General features: G+C 37.5%; 2 protein-coding genes and 1 long non-coding RNA gene across 4 annotated transcripts in view; 2 read left to right on the forward strand and 1 right to left on the reverse strand.

The window, feature by feature from the left end:
* The first annotated feature begins 2,081 nt into the window (after positions 1 to 2,081).
* LOC126970896 (small integral membrane protein 20) lies at positions 2,082 to 3,318 on the forward strand. Its single transcript, XM_050817048.1, has 3 exons — positions 2,082 to 2,234; positions 2,341 to 2,397; positions 3,163 to 3,318. Exons 1-3 carry the CDS (start codon positions 2,120 to 2,122, stop codon positions 3,210 to 3,212), a joined length of 222 nt encoding a protein of 73 aa, XP_050673005.1. The 5' UTR covers positions 2,082 to 2,119; the 3' UTR covers positions 3,213 to 3,318.
* A 6,548-nt stretch (positions 3,319 to 9,866) lies between these two features.
* Positions 9,867 to 11,151, forward strand: LOC126970919 (uncharacterized). The gene is made up of 2 exons (XR_007730732.1): positions 9,867 to 10,159; positions 10,804 to 11,151. It is a non-coding gene; the product is annotated as an uncharacterized LOC126970919 (long non-coding RNA).
* A 3,495-nt stretch (positions 11,152 to 14,646) lies between these two features.
* Positions 14,647 to 23,096, reverse strand: part of LOC126970857 (WD repeat domain phosphoinositide-interacting protein 4-like) — a 38,714-nt gene continuing 30,264 nt past the window's right edge. For both annotated transcript variants that reach the window (XM_050817006.1, XM_050817005.1), the window contains exon 7: positions 14,647 to 16,814. In XM_050817006.1, the coding sequence (XP_050672963.1) occupies positions 16,785 to 16,814 (30 nt within the window). In that variant the 3' untranslated portion in view covers positions 14,647 to 16,784. The remainder of the gene's footprint in view (positions 16,815 to 23,096) is intronic.

A 23,096-nucleotide genomic window follows, 5' to 3' on the forward strand; every position in this document is an offset into this window, starting at 1 on the left:
TGATACCACAATCGCGGATTTTCCCGCCAAAATGTGGTATGAACATCGACAGTGAAATGCTGGAGATTTCTGTCGCGGTTGGCGCTGGGAGTGGCTGAGCCTGGTTTGTGTCTTCCATTTCTTCGTCGGGTTGATATTCCTCGAGCAGAGATTTGTCGAACAGGAATTCGTCGTTACGGCGAGCTGGTGAAGCTGTTCTTCGATGTGTAGCCGGGCAGAGGTTCGGTGTTCTTCTGTTCTGGCTTCCTTCCGTCGGCGTTCTTGTTCGCGCTTCCTGGTTTCCTTCCGTCGTTGTTCTTGTTCGGGTTTCCTTCCGTCGGTGTTCTTGTTCGGGGTCACCACTTTAGAGACTGAGCGCTTGGCGATTAAATAAAACAACTGCTTGACTGTGAGGAATATGTGGAAGATATGATTTATTAAAAAGTTACACGATATATATACAAAATCCTTAAAACTAATTACCCAATTACAATCGTTACTTAAAAAATATTTACAAGTTCAGAAAATACACACCAATACTAAAGCTTACATTTTAACCAATAGTAAAACGTTTCATTCAATAAGAATTGAGAATAATATTATGTGTTCTATCTCGCTCTAAAACTAATGCTATCGCAGTTTGTGTAAACTTGCGTCGAACCTCGATCATACGATGACAATCAGCATTCCGCACCTACGCTGTTGCTCATTGATTAAAATTGCATGAATAGCGATCGACGCCCGAGTCCCGACGCGTCATTCGAGGACGCTCGGCCTTGCTGTGCGGTTGTGTAACGCGGAGCATATGACTGATCACGTGGGTATGTCTGCGATCGTCGAGAGAAAGTACGATGCTTGAAACTTCACTGATGACTACTGGTGATCTGTATGATTCTATGAGTTGATATACAGCATTATGAAATGGTTCTTATCAAAGCTAATATTACGTTATATAAAATAAAATGTTCTTGTCAGAACGAATCTTTCGGCATACGCTTATTACAGTTATTATGCACGATTACTATTTCTACGATCTATAATGCTACGTTACAAGTTATTATTAGACATTTGTATTCATTGATATTATTGGTTGTAGGTACAGCTACAACCTGTATAGCCGGTTGTAGGTACAGCTACAACCTGTATAGCCGGTTGTAGGTACAGCTACAACCTGTATAGCCGGTGGTTAGCGATCCTACCTACTAAGCTAGTGGTTTGAATCCCGGTAGGTGCAAGCATTTATATGATGAATATGGATGTTTGTTTCCGAGTCATGGATGTTTATAACACGTGTTTATGTATGTTTATATGTATTTATGTAAGTTTAAGTAAGTATGTGGTATTAAATATATCGTTGCAACCCATAACACAGGCTATATATACCTAATTTGGGGCAAGATAATTTGTGTAAAAAAAGTGTGTCAAAAATTTTATTTAATAGACCTCTTATGCTAACCTTTTCCTTTAATATTAATAAAATACTATTATTTGTATGTGCTACATATTGATAGCTTTGAAGTCGGTGCCAAGCCAAATGCAATAAAGGTACACTCGCTACGCGTGACTTTGAGCGGGACAGCTTCGTCTAGAACAAATCAACCCAAGCGGACAGACACGCGTAGCCAGACAACCTAAATAATTACAGTAAGTAAGCTGTTTATTATATTAAGTTTTATTTTATTTAGGGCTTAGCAATGACTTAAAACCTATCAATAGGTAGCACATATAAATAATAGTATTTTATTAATATTAAAGGTAAAGGTTTGCTGACATAAGAGGTGTATTAAATTAAATTTGTAGTTATTCTTATACTTTTCAGATTTTGAAGTCGGTTTTTTTAAACGGACTTTTTTTTTATTTCTTTGTACACAAATTCGATCTCTACAGATTTATTATAAGTATAGATAATCTATGGAATCACTGTCACTGTGTTAAAACTTAAAAGGTTACCACTATACTCTACAGTCAATATACAATAGTACAAGTAGGTACTACAGAGTACAGTCTACATTCTAGCTTCTACTAATATATTGTTAAATAGTAAATACAAAGGTACTCTGTGATTGTATTATGAAATATGAATTTCACTGCTTTAGGTTAGGGCTACTCTATTGGTTTTACATTATTACAATAATTAATAATGGCTCTCAATAAAGGTTGGAGATTTGGTGCATTTATTGGATGCTTTGTAGGTTTCATTGGTCTAACTCTGTATCCAATCGTCATTAGCCCTATGATGGATCCTTCCATTTACAGTCAGTATTCTATCCATAATTTATTGATGATAGAGCTTATAAAAGTAGATCAATAGTTAGCTGAAACAATTAAGATAGATTCTGTAAACAGATATTTTTGTTATAGAGACCATTCAGCAAGACACTCGAAAAGGCATTAGGCAAGAAGATATCCAACCTGGCAGTAAGTTAAAACAATCTAAATTACATTCATGTGTAAAACAGTGGAATAAATATGGATTTATTCCCAGTTTCATAGAAATTAAAGAAAGGGGTGTAGATGGAGCTCTCCAAGCAACATGATAAAATTTAAATTTATATTGGTTTTTAGTTCTTGCTAGCCATTATAAAAGTTAATTTCAAATTAATTCTGTATATATATAATATTGTTCTTAAAAATTAAATATTCAAGTAATAATTTACACAATTCAGATCTTAATTTTACTTTGTGTTCAGTCAGTGTTGGGTTTTAGTGATGTTGCTTCTTAATATGTAATGGGCCATCATCTCTCAAGTGTCTTACACTCATACACATAAAGTAAAAACAATCTGTGATTAAGACCATGAAATGGAAGTGAAAACTTCATAATAATAATATGCAACAAATTTTTTGTTTTAAACTTATAAATAACATTTACAATATATATATTTAAATTGAATATTTTGTACATTCCCATATCAAATTTTACCTTAACTAGCATAGCACAGCCAAGCATTTATCACTAGGCACAACTAAGTGTCATTTAAATCCCACAAAATGAAGTGCTCAGTGTGCGTATTGATGTTTCACTTCAAAAATTACTTTCAAATATAATTACAAATTAATAATCATGGCTCTTTTTCTATGGAGATTTGCTTGATTTATTTGCTAGTTGCTTTGTAGATTTCATTGGTTAATATCTGTATCCATCATTAGTAAATAAACTTGAGCTTTATTTGTTATTTTCAGATATGAAAGTATGGACAGACCCTTTTGACAGAAAAAAGTCTCAAGATTGAGTAAAATAGTTCAGTTTATTGAGTAATATAGTAAATTATTGTAGATACTAAGATTGTAAACTTATTGTTTGTATCGAAAATAAAATTTGTTCTTTTCCATTAAATACCTATGCCTTTTATATTTTATAATGCTCTGATAAAAGAGCGAGTGCATGCATAGTATGGGTCATGGGATATTTTGTTATTAAAAACATACTTTCAGTGGGGGAGATGGTTGAAAGTGCTTCTTTCTACATAAGACCAATTGCTAATTAATATATATATTAACATTTAAGGCTTTGGGGTATCAACTATCGTTAGCTTAATGCTATTATTATGCAAACATGTTAAGGTACCGGTTAAGCAAACAAATTGACAGTTTTGAGATATGCCAATAGAAGTGAAAACATGAAAAGTGACTAACCCAGAAGTGAGGGCTATTACCTTAAAAAAAATTGTTTAGTTTTCAAAGAGTGATATCTCGTGAGTTGAGCAGGTTATCAACTGTAATACTTTACAGTTGATAACCTGACAAGATTGAACTTTACGTTACTATACTGGTTTAACGTGAGTGGTTGCGGGTGCGTGTCCCGCATCGTTCATAAATTTTGTTTTCAAATTTATTTGTGTAATTAATCCCGGAAGTGAGGGTTATCACTTAAAAAAATATATAATTTTTATTATTCAAATATAATATGACGGGCTGTACAAGATAATGACAAAATACATGTAAATACAATAATAATATGGATAATATTCGTATTTACATAAATACAGAATGCGCGCGACAGCCGCCCGTAGCGAGCGTTTATACTTTATACGAATATGTCGTCCAAACTCCGAAGATCCTCTTAAATCCTCGTAAATCAAAGAATAGGTATATTACTATCTAACGTAAATAACACTTAAAAAGATATAAAAGTTGGGACTGCCTAAGTAAAAATTGAAATTTAGTTTAGTATGAAACGTATTTAGTTGAAAAAGTAGTAACTAATTACAGTATGGCTATTGGCGACGAAGTCAAGACCGGCTAAGTTTGAAAGCGACCAGTTGGTTAAGACGTAGTGTTTTTCTTCTATCTCTGTTTTTAAAGCCCACAGCCGACATATGTCAATCTATCAATGACTCTACCTCTCATACAGTCGAGTGAATCGCTTTTTTCTTAGAGTTTCGCTAGTCTGATGTCGTCGTCTAAGCGAATAAGGTGTTCTAGTTGCAATATTGTTTTTTGTGAAGTTTTGCCTTTCATGCAATACAAAATTGACGTGATGGACGAGGAAAGTCTTTCGTCAGAATATGTGTGAGTGCATTTAGTGATGCAGATATTGAAGAGGCTAAATCTTTACTCATCGAGTCATTACAAACAAACTGTAAAACAAGAAAAAGGCGTAGCAAAACAGAGATAAACCTGGAGGATATTACTTCGATATTAAAAAACCTGTGCTTCCCCGGGGCGTTAAAAGAATAGGGAAGTCCCAGACCCAAGAGTGTCGTAAGAGGCGACTAAGGGTTTTTTTAAGAGTCACGCTGCTGTCTTATGACGTCAGCACAATCGGGCAAGACCCGTCCGGGTTATTACCACACTCGGAAAGAATACCAGCGTGAAGGCCTAGTGCCGCTATGTTTTGCATCGGTTAGTGTCGAGGACCGGAGCCCATCCCCTACCCCTTCTCCACCAGAATATGACAGCGTTCCTAAAAGATATTTTACCCTAGGAGGGTACTGGCTCTTCTAAAGTCGTAGAATCCCTCCCCCGAGCATCCCGTCCCGTTTGGCACTACAAGTCAGCAGATTGGGATAGGATGCGTTCCTTTTTTGAACCATACAAGGGTAGGATGCAAAAAAGGAACGTATGCAAGGTTTGTTTCCCTTCTGGATGATCCCAGTGCCTGCGTCGTTGCAGTAGCCGAAGTTATACTACAGGGCATGGATATTTTTATACCACGCTCTGTAGTACCGATCGGTGGCTGATCACAAACTTGGTTTGCGGCGCTTGGCTCAAAGGATCGGATCTCCAAAGCTCTAAAGAAGAAATATAACCGTGCCTCCAGATATTTTAAGCTGCAAATCGCCCGTGCGAAATCGAAGTCTTTCCAGTTACCCGACTGTAATACGTTCTGGGCGTTGTCGAAAGCTGCACTTGCTTACTTCAACCAGCCGACCCTACCGCCGTTGCACATGAGGAATGACACCCTGGTCATACGGCAAAAGAGGAAGCCGATCTTTTGAAATCGACTCCTGACGACAACGGAAAAACACCGCCGACCATCCCGCGGTGTCTGAGCTCTATGCTTGAAGTACGATTCGGACAGAAAACTGTTCGGCGAGGTCTGTTTTCATTGGACACCAGGAAGTCGAGCGGGCTGGGTGGCATTTCTCCAATCGTGCTTAGAATGTGTGTCCCTGAGTTGACGCCGATGCTAACGCGTTTATTCCGGCACTCATATTTAAAAGGTGTAGTCCCGGACTTATGGAAGTCAGCCCTTGTCCATCCGATCCAAAAAGGAGACAGTTCGAATCTGGCAAACTACAGAACTTTTTTTATATAAGAGGGGGCATACGAGCAAGAGGCTCACGGGATGAGGAGAGGTGAGGCAACCGCCCATAGACATCAAAAACACAGGTGTCAAGAAATGCGTTGCCCGCCTTTAAGGTGGGAGTATGCTTTTTTCTTGAAGGTCCCTAAGTCGTATCTGTTCGCAGCTGGTAATTGATTCCACAAAGTGGCTGTGCGAGGCAATAAATTTCATGCAAAACGCGCGGTTGTGGAATGCCAGACGTCAACGTGATAAGGATGGTACTTTGCACGTAATGTCCGGTGGTGGAATTCGGCCGCTGGAATCAACCCGAACAGCTCCCCTGAGCACTCCCCGTGATAAATGCGGTAGAAGATGCAGGGAGAACCCACATCTCTACGAAATGCCAAAGAATCAAGCCGATCAGAAATGACTTGATCGTCGATGATTCGAGCCGCTTTTCGTTGTATACGGTCGAATGGAAGAAGTTGGTACTGAGGAGTACCCGCCCAGAGGTTTTTACCTCTGGGCTGTACTTCATGTGAGGCTGAATTTGCGCCTTATAAAGTACATATTTTATCTATGCATGAGCTAATACCTCCCTGCTCTCCAAAATCACGGAGAGCATAACTAACCGCCAGCTCTTGGTATACCTAGAACGCCACCAGTTGATCAAGGACAAACAGTACTGCTTTCGCCATGGTCGGTCGGCAGGCGATCTTCTGGTATACCTAACACATAGATGGGTGGCGGCTGCCGAAAGTAAGGGGGAAGGCCTGGCAGTTAGCCTGGATATAGCGAAGGCCTTTGGTCGTATATGGCAAAAGGCACTTCTTTCAAACCTTCCATCATTGGGCTTCCCGAGCTTATGCAAGTGGATCTCCAGCTTCCTCACTGGGCGCAGCATACAGGTCGTTTTCGACGGCTATAGTTCGAACCCGAAGCCGTGAACGCTGGAGTGCCCCAAGGCTGTGTGCTGTCTTCTCCACTGTTTCTACTGCATATCTGTAGTGCCAAAAAGTAAAAAAAAGATTGCAAAAATATCCTATTCAAAATCACTCATGTAATAAACGATAAAATGAAGGCACGTAAAGATGGAAAAGTTATAAAAATCCGAGAGATTATGATGAATTTTCTTTACTACGAGTTCGGGAAAAAGAAGTTACTAGAAAATGTTACTATTCTCACATAGAGCACTTACTAAATAACGTCATAAGAAATCCAAAACATTTATGAACGTATATAAAAATTCAAGACAGAACAATTTGGGATATCCTACTCCAATGAGCCTAGGTAGTTAAGTTTTTTTAGCAGAACATGTGAACGTTTTAGTCAGTTTTTTGAAACTGTGTTTCAAAGTCCCGCGACAAGATATCTATCAATCTCCCACAAATAAGGAAAATAAAGTAAGATATGGTTTGAATAATATGTTAACCATACTATCTAATTGTTATTATTTGACAAATATAATTAAATATAAATGTAAGATATTGAACTCTGATATAAATTAGATAGATGTAATAGGTTACACCTTTTTATTTTTTTTATGGAATAGGAGGACAAACGAGCGTACGGGTCACCTGGTGTTAAGTGATCACCGCCGCCCACACTCTCTTGCAACACCAGAGGAATCACAAGAGCGTTGCCGGCCTTTAAGGAAGGTGTACGCGCTCTTGAAGGTACCCATGTCGTATCGTCGCGGAAATACCGCACAAGGAAGCTCATTCCACAGCTTCGTAGTACGAGGAAGAAAGCTCCTTGAAACCCGCACTGTGGAGGACCGCCACACATCCAGATGGTGGGGATGATATCGTAACTTGTGGCGTGTCGTGCGAAGGTGAAATTCGGCGGCAGGAATCAGGTTGAACAGCTCTTCGGATAACACTACCCGTGATAAATGCGGTAGAAGACACACAGTGAAGCGACGTCTCTACGCAACGCCAAGTGATCCAGCCGTTCACAGAGCGCTAGGTCCCCGTCAATTCGACCTGCTCTGCGTTGCACGCAGTCAACCGACCTGATCCTGAGGCCGGACCTGCGCTTTGTGGAGCGCTAGAATGTGGGCCGGCTTGAAGTATTGCCGTCCTCTATTTATGACGCCCAGTTTCTTCGAAGCCAATTTGGCTTTGCCCTCCATATGGCCACGGAATTGGCAATCGCTCGAGATTTCGAGGCCCAGTATTCCGATACTAGGCGAGGCTTTAAGGGAAGTGTTATCGAAGAGCGGTGATACGGCAAATGGGGTTTTTTTAGTGGTAAACGCGCAAACTTGAGTCTTCTGGGGGTTAAATTGGACAAGGTCCGATTTACCCCATTCCGCGACCTTCCCGAGAGAGGACTCGATAAAAGACACAAGTTTCTCCCGGCACTGGTCGACGTTTTCCCGAGAGAGACCTGCATGGCCCGTGTATACGGCATCACCAGTGCTGTCGTCTGCATAGCAATGTATGTTGGAGGTGGCCAACATATGCAGAAGAAACAGCGTGGGAGAGAGCACACAGCCCTGGGGTACTCCAGCGTCCACGTGCTTGGGATTCGAGTAATAACCGTCGACAACGACCTGTATGCTGCGCCCAGTGAGGAAGCTGGAGGTCCACTTGCAAAAGCTCTCGGGAAGCCCAAATGATGGAAGTTTTGCGAGGAGCGCCTTGTGCCATACACGATCAAAGGCCTTCGCTATGTCCAGGCTAACTGCCAGGCCTTCCCCCTTGCTTTCAATAGCTGCCGCCCATCTATGTGTTAGGTATACCAGAAGATCGCCAGTCGACCGATCATGGCGAAAGCCGTACTGCCGGTCGTTGATCAACTGGTGACCCTCAAGGTATACCAAGAGCTGGCGGTTAATTATGCTCTCCATGATTTTGGAGAGTAGGGAGGTAATAGCAATAGGCCTGTAGTTTGCCGGGTCCGAGCTGTCTCCTTTTTTTGGGATCGGATGGACAAGGGCTGACTTCCATGAATCAGGCACTACGCGTTTTGAATAAGAGTGCCGGAATAAACGCGTTAGCACCGGCGTCAACTCAGGGGCACACGTTCTAAGCACGATTGGAGAAATGCCATCCGGCCCGCTGGACTTCCTGACCTCCAACGAAAACAGAGCTCGCCTAACAGTTTTCTGTCGGAACTGTACTTCAGGCATGGAGCTCTGACACCGCGGGATGGTCGGCGGTGTTTTTCCGTTGGCGTCAAGATTCGAATTGGAGGCAAAAAGAGTGCACAGGAGATCGGATTTCTCTTTTGCCGTATGGGCCAGGGTGTCATTCCTCATGTGCAATGGCGGCATGGACGGCTGGTTGAAGTTACCAACAGCAGCTTTCGACAACGACCAGAACTTGCGTGTTCCGATCGGGTAACTGGAAAGCTGCTCGCCAATTTTGACGACGTGCTTCGATTTCGCACGGGCGATTTGCCGCTTAAAAAATCTGGAGGCACGGTTATATTTCCTCTTCAGAACTTTGCAGTTCGGATCCTTTGAGCCCAACGCCGCAATCCAAGTTCGATACGCCTGTTTTTTGTTGTCAGATGCAGCTTTAACTGACGCATCGAACCAGAGCTGTGATCTGCCACCGATCGGTACTACAGAGCTTGGTATAAAAATATCCATGCCCTGCAGTATCACATCGGCTACTACAACGGCGCAGGCACTAGGATCATCCGAAGGGAAACAAAGCCTGCCCCAAGGGTAGGATGCAAAAAAGGAAAGCATCCTATCCCAATCTGCTGACTTCTAGTGCCAAACGCGGCGGGTCGCTGGTGGTCTGCGACGTTGGCGTCGGATAGGCACTACACTCCTGACCAGGTAATGGTCGGACGTTCCGAGAGGGGCGTCGACAGAGACCTGGTAACCATCGGGATGTGTAGTCAACAGAAGATCTAATAAGGACGGCATGTGGCGATTCACATCCGGTAGCCGCGTTGGCGACTCAACCAATTGGGACAGACCATACGCCAATGCAAAATTATGCACAGATCGCCCTGCGTAGTCTGTGGTACGTGATCCAAGCCGTTCGGCATTGTGCCCGTTGAAATCACCCAAGACTACGATTTCAGCGGAGGGGATCTGAGCAAGCACGTCATCAAATGCCGCTTGAACGCAGCCTATGAGGTGATCCATTTCTGCGTTACCGTAAAACGGGGTGATTAGGGATCCAGGGGTGAATAGGGATAAAATCAAAATTGAACCTGAGACGAGAAATTAATTTGCTTACCATAGATTACTACATACTTTTTTGAAGAAAATCGTAGTAGAATATATACTCTCTAGGTTGGCAGCATTTGTTTAACATGAAGTCAAGCAATTCGGCGTAAGATTCACTACTGAAGTTGTTGCTCTGTTACCGGTGTTTTTTTGTGGTTCTAAACTTTCGAGATAAATATATTTTTTTAGAACTATTTGAGCTAGTTTAGTTTTATTACGGTATATTAGTTATTTCTAGAGACGTTACATAAAGGGTGAGTACAATTTAAGCGCTTATTTGTAAATTTAACGGTTAAAAGTGGGTGGAGATACTTTTTATCGAAATTTGAGGTGAATAGGAACGCCGAATGGGGTGTATAGGGATGGTTAGTAAGTCTAATAGGGACGCCATATTTGGTTAATAGTGACGAGCTTAGTGACTCAATGGGAATGTAGAAGGGTCAATAGGGACAGGGCTGTCACCACAATGTTCTTGTTTTTTATCATATAAATAGTTACAAAATTAAATATCGGCTTTAAACATGCAAAGATTATTAATACATGATAACTAAAAAGTAAAAAATAAATTATGACGAGTAGTAATTATGAGGGGGTACAACAGCTTTACAATTCAAAGAAATCGTTACTTAAGATGTGGATATATAGGAAGAGCATGTGTTATGATAATTCTAATAAGCACAAGCTCAGCTTGGATAGTTACATGGTTCCATTAAGAAGTTCCGATGCCCACTTTCCGACTTAATCACCAGATAAGTTTGCTGGTACTATTGTGATTCCATGTGAATTTGGTTAGTTATAATATATTTTTAATGCAATAGGTAGACAAACGAGTTTATATTTGTTGAACAATAATAAGAAATAAGTGCAATTCTATCATTAAATCTCTTTCTTTTTTCAGATAACATCTATTTTTGGACAACGCCGCGTGATTACCAAACTAGTCGAAACACAAATCATAAAAAATATGACGATTCTGTAATAGAAATAGCACTACACGAGTACAATAGCTCTAACCTTTCCTTTAAAGATGTTTCACGGAAATACGATATACCGAAATCAGTCCTGCATCGGCACAACACCCGTGTCATGAAAAAACAAGGAGGCCAAACTGCCCTAAGCCGGGCTGAAGAAGCGTACTTAGTAGAGTACGTAAATGTATGTTCAGAATGGGGATATCCTCTAGAACCCATTGATTTTAGATTGCTGATAAAAGGATACCTGGATAAAATGGGAGTTGATATCAAAAGGTTCAAAAATAATTTGCCAGGTCCTGATTTTATGTCATGTTTTCTTAAAAGGCATAAAAATAAAATTAGCAAAAGACTCAGTCAAAATACAAAGAGAGCAAGAGCAGCTGTTTCACCAGAAACCATCGATGAATATTTTAGAAAACTTGAAACGTCTCTTCGAGGCACACCACCTGCTAACATTTATAATTACGATGAGACCAACCTCAGCGATGACCCAGGACGTCAGAGTGCTGGTTAAGAGAACAGTCAAATACCCTGAAAGGGTAATGAACCATACAAAGGGTTCCACATCTCTTATGATGACTTCTGCAGCTGACGGCACTCTTCTACCCCCATATGTTGTATATAAATTGCAAAATATGTACGATACGTGGCGGCAAAATGGACATAAATATTGTAGGTACAACTGCACACCTTCCGGCTCGTTAAGATGGTAATATTTTCCAGGACTGGGTTTGAACTATTGCAATGCCGTATTTCAGTGATAAAATTGGATCTAAAATTTTTATAGGTGATAACCTGGCCTCTTATTTATACTTAATATAATAATTAATATGTTAATTATAATACTTTAAGTATAGTATGTTGATTAAAAAAAGATTTTAATACTTCTATAATGTTGATTATTACAGTGATTTTATATTTTTGAATTCATTTGTATTATTTAACCTTTACCCGACTGTGCAAAATAATGGTAATATTTGACTTAGCCGTGACAACCCTGACTGTTTTTTTCTATTGTCCCATAGCTGATCCCTATTAACCCCTCTAAGAGTTTAAATAGGGATGGGCAACATTTTAAGCTATCATGAGTAATTCGTAAATTTTTTAAGTTCTTTCTACATTTTATCTAATAGAGATAGTTTTAACTCAAGTTTTTAAATATAAATAACATAGGTTTTATAGAAAGAAATCAGAGAAAATGTCATCTAAAATCTAGTTTCGTCCCCATTCACCCCGTTTTACGGTACCACTATGGGACACACGCATAGATAGATGTTTATAAAAGACAGACAGTTAAATCACTATCATATCATTTATTTTATAACACTGCCATCTATTTGGCAACCGTCCTCCTGCTGTGATAACTTTTTCGACTCGGCTTCGTTGAGCAGAGTAAGAATTTATTAACCACTGTTTCTATTGAGCTATTTGTGTACTATTTGTAATGTATTCCAAAAAATTAAATAATAAGACAATAGGGGACTTCTCTAGCAGTGTAAAACCACAATGTACAAGTACTAGAAAAATTAAACCTGATGGACCAAAACATGCAAGGATTGTTAGGTATAGAACTTGAACTGGAGTTATTTATGACTCAATAAAATATACCTATTTTATGTCTATCAGACCACTGGCTTAAAAAAATATGAGCTTTAACTTCAGTGGTCATCAGGTAGCAAGTGCGTTCAGCAGAGAAAAGGCTACGCGTGGCGGCTCGCTTATACTTGTAAGTAAATTATTTAATTCAAAGAATGTGCAGATATTGTGTTGTTGAACGTACCATTGAAATAGCCTGTAGAGAGCTTGATCGCGCCATCGTTGTAAATACATACAGACCCCCAGATGGAGTATATGAATTGAGGTGTATTGGAGGATTTTAGGTTTAAATTTTTATTATCTGAGTCTAAGAAGTATGATATTATATTTATTGTTAAAAATCCACCACCAGTATTAGATTTTTTATTAGTATTTCCTCTTTGTTCAAATCATACGATTTATACCATATTTTCTTAGAGCCTACAAGAGTAACCGACACATCCAAACGCTGTATTGATAATATATTTACCAAATTTAAACCCATCTCTCAGTCAATAATAACCAAGCTGAAATCAGACCACGTTGATCAATTATTAGCCTCTTTTATTGTTCAGTTAAAAAAAATGTACTTCAATTAAAAAGTTTACGTTTGTTCCTATGAATAAAAGGCGAATGGAGAAATATAGAGGTTATGTTTAATTAATTACTAAGTTGTAAATTCTGTTTACTATCGACTCTGAGCTCCATCCTAAAATTAATAATATTTTCCCCCAGTTTACGCTATAATGCTAATTGGAGGCTACAGCGAAAATAATTTATTTATTGTGTTGTTGTATGTACTTTTGATTCTTGACTTGTGAGCAGTGAGAGACACCTACTCTCAATCTGACATAAAACGTTTAAATTGACTCTTGAAAGATTTGGAAGACTTGGAAATAAAAAAATAATGATCTGTGAGTGTATTGCTAGCATGTACAAATTCGATACATACAAAAAATATGTTTATTTATTAAAAAAAACATTAATATTAATGTAAAAAAATATCAGCGAATGTTATTTTTACAATAAAACAAAGTAATCATCGAATCCATACTAAAATAAACATAAAAAAATGAGATTTTTAGATGTTAGTGATAGTGATATTCAAATTTTTTTTTGTGAAAACGCAGGTCTTCAAAATTATTTTAATCATCAAATAAGCCTAAATTGTAAGGCCTTATTCTAAAAAACTTTCAACTAACAAGTTTAAAAAAATAAAAATATTAACAGACCATTGACGGATAAGTCTTATGGGTACATTTGACCCATGAAAAATATTAAAAAAAAAACATAAAATATAAATATTTTTTAATTATTTATACTTAGTAGTAGTAATAGTTAATGATGTTCTTAATGGAGATTTAAAAAAATCATTGTTTACACTTGTTTTTTAAAATGTAAAATGTTTAATTTAAATGTTTTATAAAAACTAAATATAAAATCACTTATTGAAAGTCAAAAACTACCACCCATTCCAAAAGGTATACCTCAGATCAGAGAAGAACGGGCGCAACAAACTCAGCGGGCTTCTTTTTTTATATAAAAATGTTTTTTTTATGAAAATAAGGCATGAGACGAGCTGAACATTCAGCTGATGGTAATTGATACGCCCTGCCCATTACCGTGTGCCGCTTCTGAGCGGCACTACAACTGCGCTCGTCACCTTGAGACACTTATGTCTCAACATCTTAATGTTAAGTCTCATTTGCCCAGTAATTTCACTAGCTACGGCGCCCTTCAGACCGAAACACAGTAATGCTTACACATTACTGCTTTATGGCAGAAATAGGCGCCGTTGTGGTACCCATAATCTAACCGACATCCTGTGCAAAGGAGCCTCTCACTGGTTACAATGTTAAATCTTATAATAAAATATATTATTTAATAACCTGTAAACCCGCTCTATTCTCAATCAGTGGTATCATTAAGAAAGTTATTTATGTTATAATAACCTTTCCCACACAAACGCACCTCCCAATCATATTATCATATTTTTGCTACTTTTATTTTATTTATTTTTAAGAAAGACGTGTGACTGGGATGAAGGGAACATCTCTGGGATATAAATATGTTTAATGATTTTAAAATACAATATAATATTGTCTTGTGCACACTGCAGCGGTCAGTTGCGATCGTGTGTCCTGAATGCCAGTCGCGGTGGAGACGGTCGCCGGACGTAAAATCAAAACACATTATTAATATAAAATCATTCTTTTATTGCGAATATTGCATATACCTGGACGAGGGCACCCCACACACTAGCTATTCTATAAAAAGCGGAGTGTCAACGTCACAAATTTATAAAAAATAAATCTAAATATATATAATATGTACATGTTGTGTGAATCTGATGTGACCACCCGGACCATCCACCAACAAACACAACCAGCTCATCAGAACACGACACTCAACTAGAGCCGGTGAGGTACACACTAACTACCACACAACCATTGTTATTATTATAAACTACTTAACTGTAAATCGGTTAATATTAAATGAAGGACATATTTTCAATTGAATTAATTATATAATTTACATATTTTCTTTAAATTATTATTTATTTATTAAACATTTTTTTATGTCGACACGTACGACATAAGAAAACCGCCATATAATTTCGTAGTAAAACTAACCAATATCACTGTCTGTAACACTCATGACCGGTAACAAGGACACCAATCAGTTGTTTCATCAACAACATGTTCAACTATGAACCAGTCGTACTATTCACGTCATTCCAAAATGGTTGACGTTAAGTTTCGATTCTATCAAAGTAAGCGATTTCTCCTAACATTTTCTTAGACCATTAACTGAACCGGAGTTGAGAGTCAACGTCATAAGAACGACAAGCTCGCTCTAAGTTCTAACACTGTTCTAACAAATATATTACATATATTTGTACCTACTACTATTAAAAGGGTTATCTATGATATATTAAATGTTGTCTTATATTGTAAACTCAATCAAACGTCAAAATTGTGCAGAATATTCATCTCCCAATTGTCGTTCAATGTTGTTAGGAGCCTGTCCTCGTGCCGCGCGCCCGGTGCTAGCTCTAGTTGAGTGACACAAGTGGGTCATACTTGTTACAACACAAACTTAACAAACCATCACATATATTAATTATCTTTACTATAAAGTTTAGTATTTACATAATTATCCACGGCAGGCGGTTCACGGTATCGCACCAGACTACCTCCACCGGTATTACAAGCGGTGTCAGTTCAATTCACATTTAGTTGAACGTAATGCTAATAACAACTATTTGTTTGTTAACATTAACACATTACTATTTTAAGTTCTTATATTGATTTCATTCATTCATTAACTTCAACATTGTCTATGTTGCTCTATTACATTTGAGCAATTTTTTTACACTTCAAACTCCGACCAACACATTAGTAAAATATTTTGATTATAATAAACACAAATGATAAAGAAATACTTTTAAAATGAGTGTATTAATTTAAAAACATAAAGTAAAGTGGAGCTCAGTGGGTAGTACTCCACTAATGACTGAACATTGTAACTGTCTCAATATTACACCGAGCTTTATATTTGTATTGCCCAATTGCACTTTACACTCAGTTTGAATATAATTTATATATTTTCACAGATGACTGTTTTTAATTATTAAGTACAATATATCACAATGTATATAATATGTAGTTCCTTCAAATATTAATTTGCTACCATCAAAAATGATTTTTTATTTGTAAAATATATGTATGTTAATCACTTTCAGTTATATTACAAACTACAGTTTTCTCAAATATAATTAATCAATCGATACTGTGTTGGTAATTAACACTTTTTTTTAGTTTTTGAATATAAATAACAATAATTGGACGTACTAGGCAATATTAGTAATTGGTCAAACACTGATTTATACAATATTGTACAACACATGATCACAAAACAATGAACATGATCATCAGTGTGTCTTATGTGGAGCTCAAATGTTTATGACAAAAGTGTCGTCTATGTGTGTGTCACACATCTATGTAGTATCATCATCATTGTAGTAGTTTATGCTGTGCCTGTACCTGTGAGGGTCACATTTTATTTCATCTCATTATAAACGACAAAATAAGTAACAAATGTTCCAACTACGTTAATATGTCAATAGCAATATAAGTGACCACAATAACGTTGTTGAGTGTCGACTGCTCTGTGGTTGTTGTACGGACGTGGACCATCATCACATCACCTGTGTGTGTGACGATAACATCTTACTATAACTGATCACTATCATTTTGTACTGCCATTTAGCACGGTCACAAGTATCACTGTCGGTATGTCGGTTGTGTTGAGGCGCGACCGTCAGATATCAGTGAAGGAATTCGTCGTCATCGCCAACCTGTAACATTAAATACAAATATTATGAAGGCAGGTAATAACCAAATTATAAGTTACGACACTGGGACAATATGTCATAGATATTGTTTGTCAAATAATGGATCGTCCATAAATTACGTTCCACGTTAAAGGGGGAGGGGCACATTTATAAATATAATATCTAAGTATTAGTGGGTCAGTATCTAAGATTTTGTAAATTGACAGGCAGACATTAACCAACAAATAGGTATATGGTATAGGTATATATCAAAGGTCACAAGCACAGTATCATAGTACAATCACAAACTGCCAAAATAATCAACTTTGTTCAAGTCTATTAATAAGCTACCTACTTCCGTTATATTACTTTATGGATTGTGAGCATTATTTGAGTATTAAACCACTAAAAAACAAAATCAAATAGTTGTAACAGTGTTTGTAAGACATAAGGTGTGTCTCACTAATGTGACCAACTGTGTGAAGCGCGCGGTGTTTTCCACGTACTGTATGGCCACAGGGACCACCTGATGTGTTGTGGCCGACATGTTCAAGGAAACTATCACTAGCGGCACGCTATGGTGGCCGTTTTGACATTTCAAACAAAAAAACAATTAAATTAAATTATAATATTGATGTGAAATGTCAATTTATTCTGGAAAAAAATAAAATCAAATCTATTAGTTGCTGCAAGTAGTACCTGATTAAAAAGGTTTTATAAAACAAAAATATAAATGTTTACTCAATATATTTGAACGATCTGAATATTGGAATGAAAATGAATATACATACTTTATATGCACATAAGAAACATATGAATACAAAAAGAGACCAAAAAAGGTGTAACAAAAGGCCAGATTTAATCAGATTCATCAATACTGCTATTTTCACTGTCGTTACTGCTATCATCACCTACATAAATTATAAGTCCGTTTTCTAAAATATTATCTATTTTCACATCTCTTTCATAATCTTCCCTTATTAATTTAACAGTTCTATTCACAACCTTTTCCCAGTCTCCTTTAGTCACATGTTCACAAGCTTCTTCTAATATTTTTAGCATTTTTGTTGTGGTAAATGTGGGTTCTGTATTGCGTCTTGCAGCATATCCCTTAATTTGAGCCCACAACAACTCAATTGCATTATATTCACAATATTAAGGCGGTAACCGTATAACTCTGTGCCCATGTTCTAACGCTATTTCGTCAAAGACGTATCGTATTTTGGTTGGTTTGTTTTCTTTTTAAAGACGTACTAATTCAGCTTTGAACATATTTATGTTTGCATCTACGTCATTTTTTGAAGCCATGCGACGATGTCAGCTTTTATTTTGGGATTGGGCAGGTGGCTTGTCAAATTGCATCGAGTGGTATGGGGCGTTGTCCATAATTATAATAGATGGTTCAGGGAGGCCACACAACATTGAGGTAAACCATTCAGTAAACTTTTCTTCATTCATAAACAGACGGCGTGACAAATTATAAGTCGGGATCCTTTTCCAACAGGAATTTTGGACGTAGATTCTGCAGTGTCATCGGTCCAAGAACGGTTTACAGTATGGTTAACATTAAGCCATGTTTCATCCTAAAATACAACATTTTGATAATTTTCAACTTCTTTCCCTTGCCGTAAAAAACTATATATTGCCATCACGATATCAAATCTTTTCATCAATATTTTGCGTTTGTTACTTTGTTTGTATCGAAATCCAATGGTCTTCAAAATCTTCGTTAAAGAACTTTCCCCACCGAAGAATAATCCAGCTCCCTTCAGTGATTGCACTAACTTTATTCTTGTTAGTTACTCCTTCCGTAAATAGTAGCCGTACACATGTCTTCGGATGGCATCGGCATCAAAGCTATCGATGCCTACGACTGGTTTTGCTCGTTTTATCTTTTTAACCGACTTCAAAAAAGTTGGAGGTTCTCAATTCGTCGGTATGTTTTTTTTTTATGTTTGTTACCTCAAACGTTCGTTAAAATATTTTTAAGCTATTGCATAGCTTCTATCGCGGGCCTTGAGCGTGGAGACCGAATCCAGAAATTCCGTAACGAAAATAACCTATCACCCCACTTACTAGATGTACATAGATATTTCGCCACGGTCATTACAATTACCGTGGAACAGCGGTTATCACGTATGCTTTTTGTGGAGAAGGTCCCAGGTTCGAGCCTGGGGTAAGTCTTGATTTTTTAAGCTATTGCATAGCTTCTATCGCGGGCCTTGAGCGTGGAGACCGAATCCAGAAATTCCGTAACGAAAATAACCTAACACTTACTTACTAGATCTATATAGATATTTCGCTACGTTCAATGCAGTTGCCGTGGAACAGCGGTTATCACGTATGCTTTTTTGCAGAAGGTCCCAGGTTCGAGCCTGGGGTACGTCCTGATTTTTTTTAACTTCTTTATTTTTTTATCACGTTTTTTAATTTTTATTATTATGACAAGCATTTTTATTTTTATTTTTTTTTATCAAAATACACACTATCATTGCAGTATATTCCAATGCGATACAGGTACATACAATATTTCACTTTTTTACATCCTTAAATTTCATAACATATTATAAATAACGCTACTCTCGTGAATTCACCCTGAGTGCAACTGTGGCGACAAACTTAGGCCACAACCTCTAATCGCTACGCTCATGCGCCTTGCACCAAACAACAATACCGGCCGGAAGGTAGATCAGGTGATATGAGCTGATGATCGGGTGACATGAAGGCGCCGGCCGACCGCCGTCACGCGTCGCCGACACGGACACGCCACCAGTCAGCAGCTAGCCCGCCTTAACTTAGCACGTCCCGCTTGTTTGCTTGTCTACCTAATAACATTGTATTGTATAATATCTTACTTACTTCTATTCAACATTCTTATCTAGTATCTATTCCTAATAGTAGTAAAAATAAATAATTCCTTGTAGTAAAAATAAATAATTCATTTCCATCCTGCCTTCCGCATTAATTATTTGCCTTCTATATTAAATATTAGAATCAGTGCTTTCTCCAACCGAGAATATAATACAGGGTGTGTGGTATACCTAGCTTACCACTTAAAACCCTGCACATCAAAACAGATCCGTCTGTGAGGCTATATCATTCATAGTACGAAGGGCACGCGTCACCGCTGCCTGGCTTAACAAGTTGGTGCGCGCGGACGGCACCATTGGCAACAGCGGCCGACGTCGGCGCCATACGTACCTATCCGGAACAACAAAATACAGTCTACTCAATATATCCGCATTATGCACCTTCCCTCTAAGTACTTTGAATAGATATGAGATCAGCGCCAGGTCCCTTCTTACCCTCAGCTCGCTGTATCCTACCATACCCAAAATAATAACATAAGCGGAAAAAAAGGCTAAGCCCCGTATAGCCTCATATACAGGTACTGTATAAATTTATTTTGGATCCGCTCTAACATTATACTGTACTTGGCCTGATGAGGAGCCCAGATAACGGCGTTGCATTCTAACTGGCTTCTAACCAAAGCGTTATATAAATTAATAATTGCCTTAATATTGGAAAAACTACGAGCCATACGTAATATAAACCCCAGATTCCTAAAAGCTTTCTTACAAACCTTAGTGACATGATCAGGAAACGTCAAGTTGGCATCAAGAATCACTCCAAGATCCTTGACTTCAGATACCCTGGTCATCTGCGCTCCGTCTACGTGGTAGTTAAACAATGTTGGATTACGAGATTTGGAGAAAGTAATAACTAAACATTTTGAGGTGTTAAACTGCAATAAATTGTATTTCACTTTGTAATTTCTCAGTCATTCTTTTCTTGTATTGGTAATGAAAGTTTAAGATCATTGGCAAAGAGCAAGCACTTCGCATACTGAACTACCTTAGGAAGATCATTAATCATCATAATAAACTCTAATGGACCCATATTACTGCCTTGAATTACACCGGATCTGGTGAAATAAGGCTTTGATGTATGTACAGCATAATTTACATACTGCTGTCTATCAGCCATATAGCTGGCCATAAAGTTTAATAGTTGCGGCGTGAATCCAAATCCAGCTAACTTTTTTATCAGCACATCGTTATGGACTAGATCAAATGCTTTTTTAAAACCAAAGTAGGCTGCATCGACCTGTCCGCCACCATCAACTACTGGACTAATATTTACCATGTGGGTTAATAGATTACTTGTGGTGTTTCTTTGCGGTCTAAACCCATCTGACAAGTAACATTGTACCTGTGCTAAGACGCACTTTTCAATTGCTGACTCAAAAACCTTTACTGGTGCTGGCAAGATTGCCACAGGTCTATATTCGTCTACTCTACTGCTACCCCCACTTTTGGGTACCGGAACTACACGACTTTAGTTTCACCTGTACGTAATCAAATCTTGCAAGTAAAATTTTATTCACTCCCCGTTTGCTTTTATTTTAAATTAATTTTATCAAAAAAAAAATACTGCATTAATAAAATAAATAAATAATTATAATTGCATAAGTTGATTAAAAATGCTATGCAATAGCTTTACCGCGGCAGTCCCCGAGTGCCACACGTCTTTTTTTGGTGTGTGAAGTTTATTTTCTTCTGTGCCAGTCTCGCCATATTTTTCTTTAGTTATTCGTCTAACAGTTCGTTGTCCAATATTAAGCGCATCAGCTACGCGTTCAACCACTGTCGTTATAGGTAAAATTGGCCCTCCATTTTGACATTCACGATCGAAATAGTTACAAAGGCGTATAACGAACTCACGTGTCTGACTGTTTAGAACTGTCAGACACGTGAGCGTAAGTTCGGCCATATCGACGAAATCCACACCAAAAGGCCTAAACAGAGTCCAAATTAACGAGCAAGGGTCAACAGTAATGCAGTATCAATATCCGAAATCCAAAGCCACGTCAAAACTATATTATATATAGTCGATATATACTATATAGTCGAAACTGCTTTGTTTTGCATTTAGTATTGACGCGAGTTTGCCGCAGGTTGTAGTTGTACTGGCCAGCGATCCTATGTGACGATCGTATTAGATTTCATTTTTAAAAATTTTGAATTTTGAAAAACAAATGCCGTGTTTTGTGGTAAATAAGGACACCAATAATTAGAATCTTATAAAAATAAAAAATAAATGTTCGCGGGACCCTATATAGTTTAGAAATCAATGTAAAAAATAAATTTTGTGTCCTAAAATTATAACTTAACTAGCTATGAATACCCGCTTCGCTGGGTCATTTTTAATTGTATACTTATTTGTTAATGTTAATAATCTATCACTACTTACTTCACAATTTTTTCACAATAAAGACACATTTTCTTTTTTCTTATTAATTTATTGATCTTAGTTATTTTTACATTAAAATCTTACGACTAAGTTGACATTAATATCTTTTATCATCTAACATTAACTGATATCCTAAACATTTTTATTGAAATACATTCTTATATACTACGTTTACAGTTTTGCATTCTGGTGCATAAACAAATAAATTTTCTTTCTGTCCTACGCGTGAAAAAGCTACATAGAGTTGACCATGTGAAAAACAGGATTCTTTTAAATTAACTCCACAAAATCGGAACGTCTGACCTTGCGCCTTATTGATAGTCATACTATAAGCTAATCGTACAGGAAATTGTAACCGTTTAAAATAAAATGGTAAATCATTCGAAATTATTGGAATTCTTGGTATAAAAACCAAGTTTCCTTTTTCTTTGCCAGTGAGAACTTCTGCCTCAATGATGTTGTTCAAAATTTGTTTTACGCATAATCTTGTACCATTGCACAATTTTGGCGTATTAAGATTTCGCATTAATATGACTGGTGATCCAATTTTTAGCTTTAATTCATGAGAAGGCATACCAGGTGGGTTTAATGAATTCAAAAATTCCGTTAAGTTTAAACTTTCATCTTGATTCATCATTGTATCTATTGATTTATAGATTTTTTCCTCTCCCGGTATCATTTCCTGTATTTTTTCATTTATTCGTTTTACTGCATCATTTTTTGTAACCAAAATTGTTCGCTCAGACAACCATGTTTTATTTAAATAATTTTGTTGTATGGATGGATAAATTTTGTCTATAAGGTGTTCTTCGGTGTCTACCACATGACATATCTCTTCAGTTAAAATTATTTTACCAGACTGTGGATCTAGTGGGTAGGTGCCATTCCCAATTTTCAAAAGATTGTCGGCAAACTCTTGTGCTTTTGGATCTCCAGTAATTAACGCTCGCATATTTTCTGTCAGTGATAACTTTTCAACATTGTTCCAAAAAATTGATCGCTTTAAACATGCATTTATTTCGTCAGCTGGTGTTGATTTTGGAATAACTGGTA

The sequence above is a fragment of the Leptidea sinapis genome, chromosome 22 (assembly GCF_905404315.1).
Source record: "Leptidea sinapis chromosome 22, ilLepSina1.1, whole genome shotgun sequence".
Taxonomy (NCBI): domain Eukaryota; kingdom Metazoa; phylum Arthropoda; class Insecta; order Lepidoptera; family Pieridae; genus Leptidea; species Leptidea sinapis.

Excerpts from the sequence above, each read along its gene's own strand:
- LOC126970896 (XM_050817048.1), top strand. The coding sequence starts at position 2,120 with ATGGCTCTCAATAAAGGTTGGAGATTTGGTGCATTTATTGGATGCTTT. Across the intron at positions 2,235-2,340 it reads GATGGATCCTTCCATTTACA|AGACCATTCAGCAAGACACT; the intron begins GTCAGTATTCTA and ends TTTTTGTTATAG. Across the intron at positions 2,398-3,162 it reads AGAAGATATCCAACCTGGCA|ATATGAAAGTATGGACAGAC; the intron begins GTAAGTTAAAAC and ends TGTTATTTTCAG.